Below are 16625 nucleotides of genomic sequence, written 5' to 3'. Positions count from 1 at the left end.
AGGGAGCTCAAGGCAGCATGTATATGGTTTTCCCTCCTCATTTAATCAGGTAGGTTAGTCTGAGAAGAAACGACTGGCAGTGAGCTTCAGGCCCGAGTGCACATTTGATCCCTGGTCTCCCAGGTCCTAGTCCGACACTCTAGCCACTGCACAACATTGCCTCTTATACCAAGTCAGACCACTGGCCCATCAAGCTCAGTACTGACTACACTGGCTGGCAGCGGCTGTCCAGGATTTCAGGCAGAGGGGTCTCCTAGGCCTAGGTGATGCCACCAGGTCTTGAACCAGGAACCTTATGCATGCTCCTTAGGTTGCATGTTTTCTTGAAGGCACTACTCCCAGTTTACGGCTGCTGTGAATGGGCAGCGTGTTTATCTCAAGGTTTCCTCTGAGCTGGTGTGTGTGTCACACCTTTTACAACAGCCTTCCAGATATCTGAGACTCTGACCCATCAGCCCCAGCTAGCATGGATTTGGGGTTCCACAGGATTCAATTTGCTCCCCCATACTGAGTTAACTTCTGCACAAAAGCTCTTGAGTTTGGGAGCATGTTGTCATCAGCATGCAGATGATGCGCAACTCTGCTTCTCCAGCACAGGTGTGGCGCTGGATCGGTGCCTGGCCTCTGTAATTGACTGGATGAGGGCCAGTAAACTGAACCTCAAGCCGGATAAGGCTGAGACGCTCTTCCTGAGAAGGTACTTAGCCCAGACGAGCGGAATACATCTTGTTCTGGATGATGGGATTACTCTCCGCTGGAAGGAGGAGCAAGTGAGCAGGCTGGGGGTATTCTTGGGTCCAACATTGTCATTGCAGCACAAGTTGCACCACAGAACTCAAGAAGTGCCAGCTGGATCAGGCCAGGCGTCTGTCTAGTGCAGTATCCTATTCTTACAGTGGCCAACCAGATGCCCATTTTGGAAAACCAGCAATCAGGATTTGAGCACAAGAACAAATCTGCCCTCCTCCTGCAGTTTCTAGCAACTGGTGTTATGTACTGCCCAACTTTGGAAAGAAAAAATAATTCCACCTTTAAGAGTGGGCACAGAAGACATGCTAACTTGGTAACTAGTGCAATTTCCTGCATCAGGGATGTAGCAAAAATAACCAACAAGATGACAGATTTGCAGAAAGATAGCCATTGTGCCCCATGAATCAGATCTGGCTGCCTCACCCTCTGCCATTCCGATTTGGAATGGCGTTTATAAAAAGGTGTGTCTGGCACCCACTTTGAAGTCTTTTCGGTGCCAATTTATCACAAAGCAGTGCACAAGGCAGAATCGTCACAAGCAAAACAAACTTGCTGGCAACGATGGGTCCTTCTTGTAAGGGTCTAAGACAGGCATGAAGACCCTGTGGCCTTACAGATCTTTGCTGGATTCCAAACTCCCAGAATCTCTGGCTACTGGCCAGGCTGGCTGGAGCTGATGGGAGTTGGAGTCTGACAACATCTGGAGGGCAAAGAGGCTCCCTAGCTGAGGAGTAAAAAGGCAACCACCAACCACCATTCCATATAGCTCAGTTGGTTAGAGCATGGTGCTGAGAACACCAAGGTTGCAGGTTCAATCCCCGTCTGGGGTGGCTGCATATTCCTGCATTGCAGAGGGTTGGACTAGATGATCCTCAGGGTCCCTTCCAACTTGTAAGATTCTGTGATTTTTACTTTGCATTGAGCAATCAAGGTGAGGGTGGGGCAGAGACAGTCTGGGAGAAGACCCTAGGCCCAGGGGGAGATCTGTTTCTGAACTGGGCCAAGACCAGTTTTCCTGGCCCGCTGTGTTCGTAAGTGGGCACTGCAGCGGCTCAAAGTGTTTTCCTTGTCCAAGGGCAGCCAGAGGCAAAGTTGGCATCACAGACATGGAACCGCAGAACTGTAATTTGGAAGCGTCTCCAAGGGCCATCTAGTCCAACCCTCTGCAATGCAGGAACCACAGCTAAAGGGATTCCCAGCCTGGGGACCGCGACACCACATAAAATCATGCCCCACACTGGCACCTTGGAAGACAAAATGGAAGCTGAAAGGTTGGGAAACTGAAAGCACTCAAGCACACCTCACAGAAACCCAAGCCCCAAAAAACTGTTGCTCAATTGACAAGGGGAAGAGGATGGGGTTTCTACCTAAAGGGAAAAGTGGGGGACGCACACATTCATTCACCCTACCAGTCAACAAAAAGAGTCAAGGCAGTGGCTGTTTTTATCCCTCTTTTTATTTTCTTTAGACGAGGTTGTAAAAAGGTCCAATACCATCTTTAATAGCCACTGAACTTCCCCAACATCAGTCACAGACCAGCTCAGAGCCATTTCTTCCCCGCTTTTGGGGTCTCCCCTCCCATAGAAAGGGGACCCAACACATCCACCTTTCCTCTCCTCTAAGAAAAAGCAACACATTCCCACTGGTCAAAAGGCAAGAGTGAGCGTCATGGAGGGGAGATGTCAAGGTGGTCCAAGGTGGGGTGGGAGATAGGTACAGAGCCCAGGACACAATCTAGCCCAAACTTGCTGGAAGCTCCCTTTTCCAAACTGGGTGTGGCTGCTTCTGCTGTGCTCAAAGCTGGGCATCCCTCTCGCAGCCTGGGTCTTTGAAGACTATAGTACACTTGGTGTGGTGGGGTACCAGGTTTAGCATGCTCCCTTCAGAGAGAGAAATGTTCACCTGTCTGAAGTTGAGCAACTGATCCATCAAGCTGGCAAGCAGTACAGAAACAGGGAGAAGCTCTCTCTTCTCCACCCCCCCACCCCACCCTGCCCAGCAGTTTGCCTTGCTCCTTCAGGTCATCCCTGCAGGAGATATTGGGCAGGACTATCAACCCGATTGATCTTGAGAGTGCCCCCGGGCTAGCCTTCCGAGGCCACATTTGCCCTCTGCCTGGCATACATTAAAAACGTAAGGGATGTAGACTGAGACACCGGGTGAGCCCAAGAGCTGCAAGCAGGGGAGACACAGAACAGCAGATCAGGGAATTGGGAGCTCATGCCATGTGACTGTGGTTGTTGCTGACCGCTGAAGAGGTCAGGAAAGGGGAAGAGCTCCTATTAACAGACTGATTCCAGCCACCCCACAGCTGGAGAGACAACAGCTCCCCATTTTCAGTAAGCCAATGTTGCCAGAGCTTGAGGCTTCCCTTGGTGTACCATGGGTGGGCGGGCAGTGGCTTCAAGACCCCGCTATATGGTAGCCCAGGATCTCCTCCCAGGAACGAAGCAGCCCCTGACACCTAAGCAAAGCCACATTCCACCAGCAGCTCCAGGAAGGAGAGGACAAGAGGCAACAAGGCCGCACCCCCCCCCCAGTCAGCCAGCACAAAGTGGGGTTACCTCTGCACCGAAACTGGTTCACCTAGAGCAAAAGGGATTTTCCATTTCATTTCAAAAAGTGCATGACAAAAGTTTCCCAAGTGCGACACGCCATCGCCCCATCCTGGAGCGACCACTCATCCTCTGGCCGGCAAGGGGAACAGGACGGGGTGTTTGTGTCACCCTGTTCCAAGTGCAACACCAGCTCCTGCACACTTGAGGAGTGTCTACGTGAGCTCGCTTTCTCACACCTTCAAAACCAGGAGACACATGAAGATGCTCCATTCCTCCATGCGAGAAATCCATCCTTCTATGTGGGACTGCCCCCACTACGGGGGCAAAACACACAAGACCAGGAAGAGTGAGGGGCCACCATACGCCGCACTGTCCTTCGGGGCCTCGGGATTTGCAGACTGGCATCCTCGCTGGCAGGCAAGCAGCTGGTGCGCTTTCTCCCCAACCGCCACGGGCTGCCAGAGGCTGCAGCGGACGAGCAGGCGCTAGGAATCCTCCAGGACGGAGAGAGATGTCACAAGGGATAAATAGAACTTTATTTAAATAAACATTTGTCAACATCTTTTTACAAATTACAAGTCCCCGTGTCCAGATCCTTGGGCCGCTGCCGGGAGATCTAAGCTCCAAAGCTGCCGGGAGGCCCTTTGAGAAGGTCCACTAGGATGTCCAGGAGCTGGCTGTGCTGGTGGTGCAGGTCCCCGGGGATGGCGGCCATCTCGTAGCAAAGGCACACCTCCACCATCCTGGAGAGGGCCACGCGGAAGTCACGCAGGAGCCGGATAGTGTAGGAGTCACCCTCCAGCACCAGGAGGTCGCTGTCAACGAGGGAGACGGTCGCTCGCCAGCCGTCATCTGGGGCAGGGAAGAAGGGAGATGAGCTTATAGGGGAGTCCAAGGGAGACTCCTGGGCCAGCAGTGGCTGCAGGAGAGGGAGTCTGCTTGAACCATCAGTGCACCAGTTCTCCCATCTCCCTTGCACCACCCTCCTGCCTGGGAGTCCCAGGCAAGGAGGAGCTGCTGTTTAAGTACTTATTCTTGCACTCTCATCACAATTATCTTATTCATTTATTACTTGTACTCCACCCATCTGACTGAGTTGCCCCAGCCACTCTGGGTAGCTTCCAACAGATTATAAAAGAACACACACAATAGACCAGACATTAAAAGTTTCCTGATACAGGGCTGCCTTCAGATAAAATAAATAGCCAGGTGCGCAACCTCCATGTCCAGAGACTGCACCTCTGCAAGACTGGGGAGGAATAACAGGAATAAAGGCTGTTGTCTTAAGTTTGCCTGTGAACTTTTAAATAGCATCAGATTAGGAGAGAGAAGGTTGCCTTCGATGGGATGCCTGCCTTGTTCTACATATGGTAATGCTGGAAGGAACTGGATATCACATTTATCTACCAAATGATTTGTGATCCCTAAACTGCCTCCCAAAATGGGGTGCCCTGTGTGTTTTGGAGTACAATTCCCAGCAGCCCCTGCCGCCATAATCACATGGTCTTTGAAGATCCTACCAGGACACTGGAGAAGAGCAAGTTCTCTGGGCATGCAAGGCCTGTGTTAGACCTTCATAACGTAGAAACGGCAATCTGCCTTATACTGAGTCAGACCAATGACCCAGCCAGCTCAATATTGTCTATGCTGGCTGGCAACAACAGCTCGCCAGGGTTTCAGGCAGGAGACATTTCCATCTTTACCTGCAGATGTTGCCAGGGAATGAACCTGGGTCCTTCTGCCTGCAAGCAGACACTCTCCCGCTGAGCTACAGCCCTTTGCTTAAACCAACTGCTGTTGATCCCTGAAGCAGCAGCAAAAGCGGAAACTGGAGGTTGTGAGAACGCGGAACTCACCCCGCACATGGATGTCCGTATCCGTCATGAGCAGCACGGCCAGGGGGTGCACCTGTGAGGAGTCGCGCACAAACACCCCGCCGTTGGACTTGACCGCCATGAAGTACGTCAGCCAGCGGCTGTAGAGCTTGGAGGTCTCCCTGCGGTAAAGAGGAAGGAGTCATCTCACACCTGATTTGCTGCCACTGCCCTCCCTCCGTCCCTCCCTACCAGGTCATAAGCACCCGCCGGCCTGGGCGGCACCTGGCCCACTTGCCTGTTGATCGTCGACTTGTGCAGGAGGACGGTCCCAGCCTTGGTCCGGTACGTGTAGCTGTTGGGCTTGAACTTGCCCTGCCTGGTCACTTTGCCTTGCCTGACCTGGGAAGAGGAGTGGGCAAAAAAAGAGGGATGGATTAGCAAGACAAGCTTGGCTAAGAGTCAATTGCTGGGTTGGCAAAAGGAATGATTTGACACTTACGTATTGCTCATTATGTTTTATGTACATAACAGTGTTCAAAGCCCTGAACGACTCAGGCCCCAAATACCCGAAAGACCACCTGCTTCCCTATGGATGCTCTTGGGTGCTGAGATCGACAGAGGAGGCCCTGTTGGTAGTTCCAGTTCCTCTGTCTCAGTGGCTCGAAGGGGTGGCAGCCCCATAGCCCCCTCGCTCACAGAGATGTGTCTGGTACCTTTGTTACACAGCTTCCAGCGAATGCTTTCGACGCTTGAGGTGTACGTTTTTAGGACCCATGTTTTATTTTTATGGTCGCAAGTTGTTTAAAATTGTGCATAATAAAGATGGTGATCATTTTGCGCAGGGGTTTTGTTCCCGGCCTCTGCATGCGTCAGCAGAGTGCGCATAACCCCACCCCCCACCCCGTTCTGCCCTGTCTGCTGCTCCAAAACCCAGAGAAACTTGAGAGGATCCATCAAAATTCTCACCCAAGGAAAGGGAACCCTTCCCCACTGTTGCTTCACTCAAAGACAGTATGGAAGGGGAGGTGGGCCTCTTACCTGGATGAGATTGGGGTAAAGCCCAGCCATCAGGACGCCCTTCACCAGCTCCTCCTCCTCACTGTATTGGTTGCACACAGACGAGGGCAAGAGGCAGTCTGAGGGGGTTGGCACCAGGTAGGCCTCGTAGAGATTCTCCGAGAACTGCTTCACCAGGCCTGTGGGGGGCAGGGGCAAAGCTCAGCGTCAGGCTCCACATAACTGTGCAGGAGAGAGCTATCAATGGCTCCTAGCCAGGATGCCTCGGCTCTGCCTCCAGGGAGAGGCAGCTATGCCTCTGAATACCAGTTGCTGGAAACCACAGGAGGAAAGAGGGCTCTTGTGACTGAAACCTGCTTGCAAAGGTTTCGCAGAGGTGTCTGCTTGGCCACCGTGAGAAGAGGATGCTAGACTAGATGGGTTATTGGTCTGATCTAGCAGGCTCTTCTTATGTTCTTAAAGTGCCGGGTACAAATTCAGCCTGGGCTTCCCTCTTGGTCTTCTCTGTCCACGTTGGCAGAAGGGGATTTGGAAGGGAGCTGCAACAAGATTCTTAACAGGGCAGTATAGTCATACCTCGGGTTACAGACGCTTCAGGTCGCGCATTTTCGGGTTACAGGCGCACCGAAACCCGGAAGTACCAGAATGGGTTACTTCCAGGTTTCAGCACTTTGTGCATGCGCACAACGCTGTGGGTTGTGAACATGCCTCCCGCACGGATCACATTTGCAACCCGAGCGTCCACTGTACTGGCAAAAAGAGAAATCTGGGGTCTGTGGCTTTCTTCCCTTCCACATACAGAGCCCTGTTAAATATTCCATTCTGGCTCCAGAACAACGGCCCTGGTCTCCACCTTCAGAAGCAGGCAGAATTTCTCTAGGTTCAGGCTCCTTGACCACAGCGGGGATCCATGCCAGGAGAACAGAGTCCGTGGCAAGCCAGGGCTGATGCTTGACCTTTGTAAAGCTTGAATGGGGAGCCTGTGGGTCTCTCCAGACGCTGCTGGTCTCCAACCCCCATCAGCCCCAGCGAGTGTTAGCCAATGGCTAGGAATGATGGGAGCTGTATTCAAGAAACTTCCAGCAGCCCCAACACCTCCGCTCTGAAAAGAGTGTGTGCCAGGCTGATGAATTGACTAGTGCTGAGCTAGACGGAGCACTGATTCTGACTTGGTACAAGGCAGCTTCCCGTATCCCTGGGCACCGCCTGTTCTGCTTACCATTGATGAATCGCAGGCTGGGCGCATACAGCAGGTAATCCTGCAGGTAGTTGTCGCGAGCTCGGCTATCCCTGCGCCGGAGGATGTCCTCCCAGCCGGCCACTGCCCGCACAAAAGCCAGGTGGTCGCTGCCGCTCTCTCGGCTCAGGATGGCCTTGGCCTAGGAAACATGGAACGACGGGGTGTTCATATGCACCTTTGATTCTTCCGCCTCCCCACACAAGCACTGACAACGCTGGCCCCTCACCTTGTCCACCTCGGTGCGGTTCTGCAAGCTGCTGCTGAAGGGGTCCCTCGTGAGGCAGGAGACGATGACCAGGAGTGGCTGGATGCAGCGGAAGATGGAAGCCAGCACGATGGCCTTAGCCAGCCGGGGATCGGTGGAGATCTGAGCCAGGCGCTTGCCCAGAGTGGTCAAGGCCTCCCTGTGGTCCAACACACCTGAAAGGGGGGGGCAGCAGAGGAGCGCTTGGAAGGGCTGGCTAGGAGAGGGAAGGGCGCTGCTTTCTGCGTTGGCTTGGCAACCTCGGTGGTCCCAAGGTGACGACAGCAACAGCAGACCCAGCCGTACGTGGAAAGACTGTAGTCAAGCATTTGCTCTGCATGCAGCAGCTTCAATCCCTGGCATGACAGAGCTGGGAACATCTCCTGTCTGAAACTCTGGAGTGCCAATCATCTTGGTCTATAAAAGCAGCTTCCTGTGTTCCTACCAGCAACCCACTTCCCGGCCTGCCTCCCCGGATACTCACCAATCTCTTGCAAAAGGATGACTGCTTCATCCACAGCTTTGATGTCAGGGCTGTCCAGGGCTTTGGAGAGGAACTCAACAGCCTGCAGCCAAAAGCAACACAGAGTATACAGTATGAAGACCAGCTGAGTGGAAAGGGGCACTGGACTGGGGAAGGGAAGGGAAGGGAAGGGAAGGGAAGGGAAGGGAAGGGAAGGGAAGGGAAGGGAAGGGAAGGGAAGGGAAGGGAAGGGAAAGGAAAGGAAAGGAAAGAGAAGGAAAGGAAAGGAAAGGAAAGGAAAGGAAAGGAAAGGAAAGGAAAGGAAAGGAAAGGAAAGGAAAGGAAGGGAAAGGAAAGGAAAGGAAAGGAAAGGAAGGGAAGGGAAGGGAAGGGAAGGGAAGGGGGCTCTTGACACCCTACAGGTCTGTTCCAGTTCTGAACATTCCTCCAAGGACAGTAAGAAGGTCAAGCAGATAAGAGCTATGTTCAAAGCCCCTCTGGGTTCTCAGTGCTTCGGCCTGCCCAGCATTTGCCAAGGTGATGTTGATGACTCCAAATCTTATACAGTAAATGCTTCTGTGATTCTTGGGCTGATGGGAGTTGCAATCCAAAAACAGCTGAAGGGCACTAGGTTGGCAAAAGCTGGGCTGCACAAACTGCTGGCTTGATTGCTCAGCAACGCCTTGTGGCTACAGCCTTAAAGCTCAGAACCAGAAAATCAACCCAGTCTTGGTTCTGCATCCGCAGCTTACAAATCCTGTAGATGGCTAAAATTCTCAATAAGGGAAAACATGGCCAGCCTGCAGTCAAAATCCCACACTACAATTGGGACCATCTAGGGCAGGGGGAGGGAGATAAGAAGAAAAGGAAAAGAGGGGGAGATTAGGACCCAGGAGACATAAATATGCTAACTCCTCTTCTTGACCCTGGTTTGTTTTTTTAACCAAGTGCAATGAGCTCTTTGTCAACCTGGACCCATCTATTCCAGCATCCTGTTCTCCCTGGCAAAACAGATGCCTGTTGTAAGTCTAGAAGCAGGACATGATTGCAAGAGCCCTCTCTCTGCTTGTGGTTTCCAGCAACTGGAATTCAAAAGCATTGCTGCCTCCAGCTGTGGAGGCAGAGCGGAGACATCCTGGCTAGGAACCATCCATAGCCATCTCTCCTCCTCCAGGAATTTGCCTAATCCTGTTTTAAAGCCACCCAAGATGATGCCAATCTCTGCTTCTTGTGGCAGCGAGTTCCACAGTCTGGGCTTTAAGCAATTCCAACAGTGGAGAACCCTACTCAGACAAAAGCTACGGGCTTTTTGGGACATGTTTTTCAGGCACCACGTAAGCTTAGTTCTGTCTGCTCATTAGAACAAGCCCAAGAAAGGGGAGACTGCACTGAAGAGCATCCTTGGAGGCTCTGTGGCCAGGAGGGCCTCTCCTTACCGTTTTCTCGGGCATGTGGATTTTGGCCTGGACCACCAGGTTCTCGAGGGGCGTGCGGAGGATCTCAGGCACTTGGAAGGTGGGCATCCTGTCCAGGCGGCTGCGCGGGAAGAGATGGTAGGCAAAGCCCGACTGGCAGCGCCCAGCACGCCCTCGCCTCTGGATGACGTTGGACTTGGACACCCAGACGGTCTCCAGGCACGAGACCTGGGGGAAGAGGCGTGTCACCATCCCATCCCCTGAGGCCCGCGCCCCCCACACCAGATCAAACTCGCTTCTGAGCTTGCCACAGCCTCACCCAAGACAACCACGGCCCAGACAAACCTTGGTCTTGAGATCGTAGCGCTCCTCCTTGTGAGTCCCGCTGTCCACAACGTGCACGATGTCGTTGATGGTGATGGAGGTCTCGGCAATGTTGGTGGCCAGGACGATCTTGCGCACGCCGGGAGGGGGGCGTGGGAAGATGCTCTGCTGGTCCATCATTGGGATGTTGGAATGAACTGGCGAGGGTGGGGAGAAACAACACCTGTGAGCACCTGTCCCCCGTTCCCTCCAACAGGAGCATCACAGCAATCTAGGCCGGGGTCGTCTGCTTGATGTCCTGTAGCTGTTGGACTACAACTCCCAGCAGCCATCCTGGTTGGGTGCTAAAGGATGATGGGAGCTGTAGTTCAACCACATCCAGAGGGCACCATGGCAGCTACCCCTGCTTTAGGCTTTCTGCAGTGGACAGCCACCACCTCCCACAAACCCCACAGTGAGGCGAGAAACAGAGCAATGCCCCCCTCTCACCTGGTAAGACAAGGTAACGGCTATTATGAGGTCCAAGGCTCTCCAAGAGCCGCTGCTGAACTCCTTTGATCTCCTGCCAGCCGGGGAGGAAACAGAGGATCCCACCTGCAACCAACAAAGACTGAGAGTCACACATGACCGTGAAGTTATCTGCACCCTACCTTTCCACCTGGTAGCTCAGGGTGGCATGGAGGGAGGGAACTGTCGAACTGTGTCACTTGCAGCAAAAGCATGCCAGACCCTCTGATCCACCAGGGCAGAGAGGGAGGGCGCAAGGTAGAATGACAACCACTTACCTGGCTCTCCGTGGGCATCGATCTGCAGAATGAGGTCAGTGATCAGCTCAAGGTCAAGGACGCACTCCTCGTCTGATTGCTGAGGGATAAAAAGAGGCACAGTGAATATCTGCCAGGAGGTGCTGCAGAGAGACAGTGAGAGCACAAAGCCAAGTGTGCCCAGGTGCAGGAGAACTGCAGGCACTCCTCAAAGCAAGCAGCTGCATGAAAACAACTGTCAGGGTAACACCTGGTGATGCCTTATGTTGGTGCAGACCAACGGGGGCCATGGAAATCCCAACACCACCAGCCAGTGCAGACCTATGATGTTGGGGCCATTGGGAATTGGAGTCCTAGATACCTGGTGGGTGCCAGGTCATCAGCGAAGGCTGTTCCAGAAATAAAAGCACAGTGAGTGGGACTGTGGGATAGCCTCATATGGTATCAATGAACATGGCTCCCCTTGCAGGGGGAAACTGGGGAATGCAGTCCTGCATTTGAAGAAGGCCTCTGCATACAACCCAATGTGCATTTTCAACCACACCTTGTTGAAACACCACGTAGCAGGGCTGGGGGTGGGCAGGCGGGCTTCTGCAAGGCTTTAGGTGTCTCCCTCCTTTCTCTGCTGCCCACTCACTTAGGAAACTGTGTCATACCAAGTTGGACCATTAGTCCATTTAGCTCAGTATTGCCTACACTGACTGGAAGCAGCTCTCCAGAGTTTCAGGCAAGCCTGTCTCCAAATCCTGCTGGGAATGAAACCTGAGACCTTCTGCCTGCAAAACAGATGCTCTAGCGTGGGGCGAAAGCCTTTTTGCATACTGGAAACAGAGAGCTCTGCCTGATGACAAGTCAAACAACAGGTTCACCCAGCGTGGAACTGCCTACACTGATTGGCAGCAGCTCTCCGGGTTTCAGGCAGGACTGGACATGCCATTGGGGACTGAAGCTGGACCTTTTGCATGCAAAGCAAACGCCCTGTCACTGAACTTTCCCAAATGGACCACCACCTCTCCCTGCTGGGGAACAAGGGGGTGAAGGTACTGACCCACAATTAACAAAACATCAACAAAGGCAGAAGCAAGGGCGCTCAAAAGGGTGGAGCTGCATCCTTTTGCCAACCTGGTACCCTTCAGCTAGTCCATCAGTCCAGTGCAAAGGCCAGCGCCGCAGAGGACCTCGTAACGATGCACAGATTGAGCACGTGCACATGAGCAACAGAGAACTGCCTGCCACGTTAGGAGGGGGAGCGTGCGTGCGCTGGGCTCACCTTGATCTCGTAGTGCCGGTGTCTGTGTCGCCCCAGCATGGCCATGATCTCCTCCAGGTAGTACTCCTTGACAGGATACATGAAGCCCGGCACCTTGACCACGGGGCAGTCCCCAAAGTACTGCGAGAAGCGCTGGTTGTCCCCCGTGGCGCTCATCAGCACCAACCGGAGGCCGGGGTTCTGCTTCTGGACGCCCTTGAGCAGGATGAGCAGGAAGTCGGTGTTGACGTCGCGCTCGTGCACCTCGTCCACCACGATGTGGCTGACGCCCTCCAGGCGGGGGTTGCCCTGCAGCTTCCGCAGCAGAATGCCCACGGTGCAGAAGAGCAGCGCTCCACCCCGGGCCGGCGGCTTGCTCTCCAGCCGCACCTGGTAGCCCACGTTCTTCCGCATGCTGGAGCCCAGCTCCTGCGCCACGCGCTGCGCCACCGAAATGGCGCTGATTCGCCGCGGCTGCGTGATGACCATGTTGCACTGGGCACCGCGCCCGTCCAGGATGTAGTGCTCCAGCATCAGCTGGGGGATGCGGGTGGTCTTCCCGCACCCCGTGTCCCCGGCAATCACCACCACCGGGTTCTGCTCTATGGCCGAGAGAATGGCTTCCCGGTGCGAGTCCACGGGCAGAGGCTGGGTCTCCTGCCAGGAGCTGCCCCTCCGCTTCCAGAGAGCCAGGAGGTTCTGGCTGTGGCGAACTTCCTCCGACTCCGACATGGGGATGTAACTCTTGCCTGTGATGGCGTCGCTGAGGGTGCCCGTCTCCTTGCTCAGGTTCATCATGTCGTCAGCCAGGCGCGGCCGGGATTCCTGGGTGTCCACTGGATACTGAGAAGGAGGAGAGAAAAAGCAGCCTTTTCTTCAGCATCAGGCCTTTGTTGCCTACTTCGGCGAGCCAAACGACAGCTGCGATGACAGCAACTGCTTAAGCATCATGGCTCTCGGCTATGGAGGAAGCCCTAGGCTTCCTAGGGAGAAACCGTGGCAGATTAATAACAGGCAGGAGTACTGGGGTGGGGGGAGGAGAGGGGGAAAGCCCCTTGGGAAGGGAGCAGTTTGCCTTGCCCTCTGACTGCTGCAGAACCCGTGTGAGGGTGAGGTCTGCTTCCAAGTTCACGTTATTAAATATACCAAGACAAAAGCACACCAAGAACTCAGGCCAATGTAAGTTTCAACAGTGGGAGTGGTTCCTACTCACAAATCAGCAGTCAGTAGTAACAAAAAACTAATCCATTCAAAAGTATGTATTCTGACAAGGATTACAAACTCAAGTAGAGATTACAAACTCTAACAGAGATTACAAACTCAAACTTATAAAAATATGTATAACACAATAATTCATTACAGAATTAAAGATAAGTGTTTATGAGTGGAGATAAGTTCATATTAGTGCATTGTTAGATTCGTCGTGGAGTTTGTAATCTTTATTTGAGTTTGTAATCCTTGTCAGAATACATACTTTTGAATGGATTAGTTTTTGTTATTACTGACTATTGATCTGCGAGTAGGGACCACTCCCTCTGTTGAACCTTACATTGGCCTGAGTTCTTGGTGTGCTTTCGTCTTGCTTCCAAGTTCAGTCTACGCCATCGTTCACCAAAGCAAAACTACTTTCCCAACCAAAGAACTGAATTTCAGTGCTGGGTTGGCTACGAAATTACTCAAGGGCCTCAGGCTGCCTGCTCTTAAACTTGCTTCTTTGGAATATTAGTTGGCAAGGTTATCTCAAGGAGGGTAAGATCTGTACAGCAAAGCAGATGCAGAAACCAATGAGGACGCTTAAGAGGCAGCTCCGAGTGGGAAAAGATATCCTCCAGGCGGAGAAAGCTGGAACAGCAGAAATCTGGAGTTCAGCTACAGTCACGGGAAAAAGAAAGTGCACCTCTTTTAATTCTGTGGTTTTACATATGAAGACGTAATAACAATTATCTGTTCCTTAGCAGGTTTAAAATAGGTTCAACCTCAGATGAACAACAATGAATGGTATATTGAACCATGTCATTATTTATTTAACAGAAATAAAGCAAAAATGGAAAAGCCGTGTGTGAAAAACTAAGTACACCTTACGATTCCAGCTTTTAAAAGTTTAAAAAGGAGTAGGAGCCCCAACATATAATTGAAGAGAGCTCTGACAAGCGCGCCTTACCTCAGCGCCATCTTTAACATCTTTATCATGACACGGTGTAATATGTCATATGTCGTTGCTCATCTGAGGTTGTAGTCACCTCATTTTAAGACCTACTAAGGAACCAATTATTGCTATTATGTCCCGGTATGTAAAACCACAGAATTCAAAGATGGTGCACTTTCTTTTCCCCATGACTGTAAATCCATAGAAATGTGAAACTAGCTTTCCTTGCACCTCCAGCCTCCACAATGCTCCCCACCTGTCTTGCCTGTTTTTAAACAGGCCCCTGGTCCATGAGCCCCACAGCCCTTCCTCAGCCCCAGGGTCCTGGGGGAAGCTGTTCTCCTATCCCAAGTCCCAAACTGTCCTTTTATCTCACTCCTCAAAATTGCGCTCTTAGTAAACATCTCCAATACGTTCACCCCAAGCAGCTAGATCGCTTTCAAACATTCCATGACATCACAGCCACTCGGCCAATGATGTGGGGAGAGGGAAGGAGGAGAACATACAGGTAACAAGTAGCCAGGGCAAGGGTTCTTCAACTTTCTGCCAGTTGGTGACAGGAGTTCCATGTCCTGCGGCTCCCAGTTCCCCACAACTGGTTCTAGTTTGGAACCCAAGCTCCAGCCCACTTTCTTTGAAATAAGGGAAGGCTTACATGGTTCAAGTAGTTCTCGATCTTGCGCAGCGTGGCCTCGGGGACCTTGATGTGGCAGGGCTTCCGCTGGTTCTCGCCCAGCTCCCGGAGGGATGTCATGTTGTACATGGCATGGCTCAGGGGGTTGTTGTTCTTGTCCACCAAGCCGAGGCTCTGGAAGGGAGGAAGGAGGGTGCGTCAGCCTAGGAGGGTCTCCAAGTGGGGGAAAGAGGCTTGCCTGGGCAGGGAGACAGGGGAAAAGGCCACCTCGCGGACAGGAATCCTTGGTCTGGAAAGGAGACTGGCTGGCAGAGGTCATTTGTGGCCCAGCCACGAGCGCCTTCAGTGGGAAGTGCTAGGGAAGGAACATCATCATGGAAGGTGTTTCCAGCTAGTCCTCCAACCGCCCTGCAGTTAAAAGGCTTTTAAGAAGTTGCTGCAGGGCAGGGATTGTGAGAATCATCGTGGGAGGGGTGTTTCTACGACCAAGGTGGAACAGCTAAGCTCCCTTGTTATTTTGGCTACTGTTGGGAAGTGTAATGCATTCTTGTCATATTTATAGTACAGTGGTACCTCGGGATAAGAACTTAATTCATTCCGGAGGTCTGTTCTTAACATGAGGTACTTGAGCTAATGGGGCCTCCCACTGCACGATTCCTGTTTTCACCCTGAAACAAAGTTCTTAACCCAAGGTACTATTTCTGGGTTAGCAGAATCTGTAACCTGAAGAGTCTGTAACCTGAGGTACCACTGTACTGAAATGTTGGGGTTTTTTTTTGTTATTTGCTATTTGGCGCTGTCTTACCACGAAATTGTTTTTGCACCGTTTGATTTTGAAACGCTTTGATTCCAGTTTTCTTGGTTGTCAGTCACTTTGGGCAGGTTCTTTTTGTGGAAGAGCGGCATGCAAATAAAATAACAAAGGAACGAGTGGAGCCCCAAGTCTCACCTTCAGCTTCTGGCAGGCCAGAGCAGCCGCTTTGTTCTCTGCCTCCACCTTGCGACGCCCCTTGGCGGCAAAGGTCATGGGGCAGGGCCAGCGCAGGGTCAGCTTGCAGATCTTGGTCTTGGTGCCCACTGTCCGGAACTGCATGTACTCCTGTGCAAGGCAAAAGAGAAGGGCTCAGCGGGAGGAGCCCCCACTACCTGCCAGGATGTGCTGCCTCCTTTCCTCCAACTCACGTAGAAGCCGGAATCACTCAACTGCTCCCAAAGGACACTGGAAGAGGCTAACCTTTAGTGGGTCAGTTGCGGCTGTTAAGGCGGCACTGCAGCAACACCCCCCCCACTAGCTGCCTAAAGGACTAGAAAGCGCCAGACTGAGCTCTGCTGCTGCTGCATATTCTTTCCGTATTGTGTCATTATCGATTAAGATCGTTAGCTTCTTCACACAAACGTCTCAAAGGAGACTTACAAAATACAGCACGATTGCATCTTACAGACATTTAACTTGTACAGTTTCAACCGCATGCAATTGAAAGGAAGGCTGGTTGAAACTGCACAAGTTAAACCCAAGCAAAAGTTAATTGCACACTGGATCCGCTTAGGGGTACCTGGTGTGCAAAGTGCTTTTAAGCGCTCTCTTTTTGGGAGGGATGGAGAGAGCCCAAATCAGGAAGGGTGCCAGCTCGGGGATGTTCATGTTGAGATTTCATGGCGGCATCTAAGTTCCCACGAGATCTCGTGCAAACATCCCCAGGCTTCCAGGCTTTGTGTATATGTGGAACCCTTGGAAGCAAACCCCAATGTATCACGCAATCATGCTCACTACACAGAACAATTTAAAAGCAAAGCACAATTGGAGGCAATAGAGAACGAAACATCCAGGTAATGGCAGCATTGTGTAAGCATCCTGGTTCTGAAGGCGAGAGGTGGCAACTATGACCATTCTGAAAGTGACTTTTCCAGGTTTTGTCCACCTGGAGATGACCTGGTTCCCTTTTGGACTCTGGCTCCCATCAGGCAGGAGCGTGGCTGTGGTGGCTGCAGCTGATGGAAGCTGCT

At 52.4% G+C, this 16625-nt stretch overlaps 1 protein-coding gene across 5 annotated transcripts in view; it reads right to left on the bottom strand.

The window, feature by feature from the left end:
- Positions 1–3822: 3822 nt before the first annotated feature.
- DHX30 (DExH-box helicase 30) overlaps positions 3823–16625 on the bottom strand; it is a 29209-nt gene continuing 16406 nt past the window's right edge. For 3 of the 5 annotated variants that reach the window (XM_083579293.1, XM_083579295.1, XM_083579291.1), the window contains 14 exons: positions 15571–15720; positions 14643–14795; positions 11863–12684; positions 10614–10692; positions 10318–10422; positions 9850–10025; positions 9526–9732; positions 8111–8192; positions 7609–7802; positions 7362–7521; positions 6164–6321; positions 5417–5524; positions 5165–5300; positions 3823–4160 (listed from right to left, as the gene is read on the bottom strand). In XM_083579293.1, coding sequence (XP_083435419.1) covers positions 3925–4160; positions 5165–5300; positions 5417–5524; positions 6164–6321; positions 7362–7521; positions 7609–7802; positions 8111–8192; positions 9526–9732; positions 9850–10025; positions 10318–10422; positions 10614–10692; positions 11863–12684; positions 14643–14795; positions 15571–15720 — 2766 coding nt within the window. In that variant the 3' untranslated portion in view covers positions 3823–3924. Of the gene's footprint in view, positions 4161–5164; positions 5305–5416; positions 5525–6163; positions 6322–7361; positions 7522–7608; positions 7803–8110; positions 8193–9525; positions 9733–9849; positions 10026–10317; positions 10423–10613; positions 10693–11862; positions 12685–14642; positions 14796–15570; positions 15721–16625 lie in introns of all 5 variants that reach the window. The other 2 variants (XM_083579294.1, XM_083579292.1) reach the window with 1 other exon arrangement.

The sequence above is a fragment of the Podarcis filfolensis genome (assembly GCF_964270895.1).
Source record: "Podarcis filfolensis genome assembly, chromosome: 12".
NCBI classification, from domain to species: Eukaryota; Metazoa; Chordata; class Lepidosauria; order Squamata; family Lacertidae; genus Podarcis; species Podarcis filfolensis.
The sequence above is the reverse complement of the archived record's forward strand: the minus strand, read 5'-3'. Positions and strand labels throughout refer to the sequence as shown.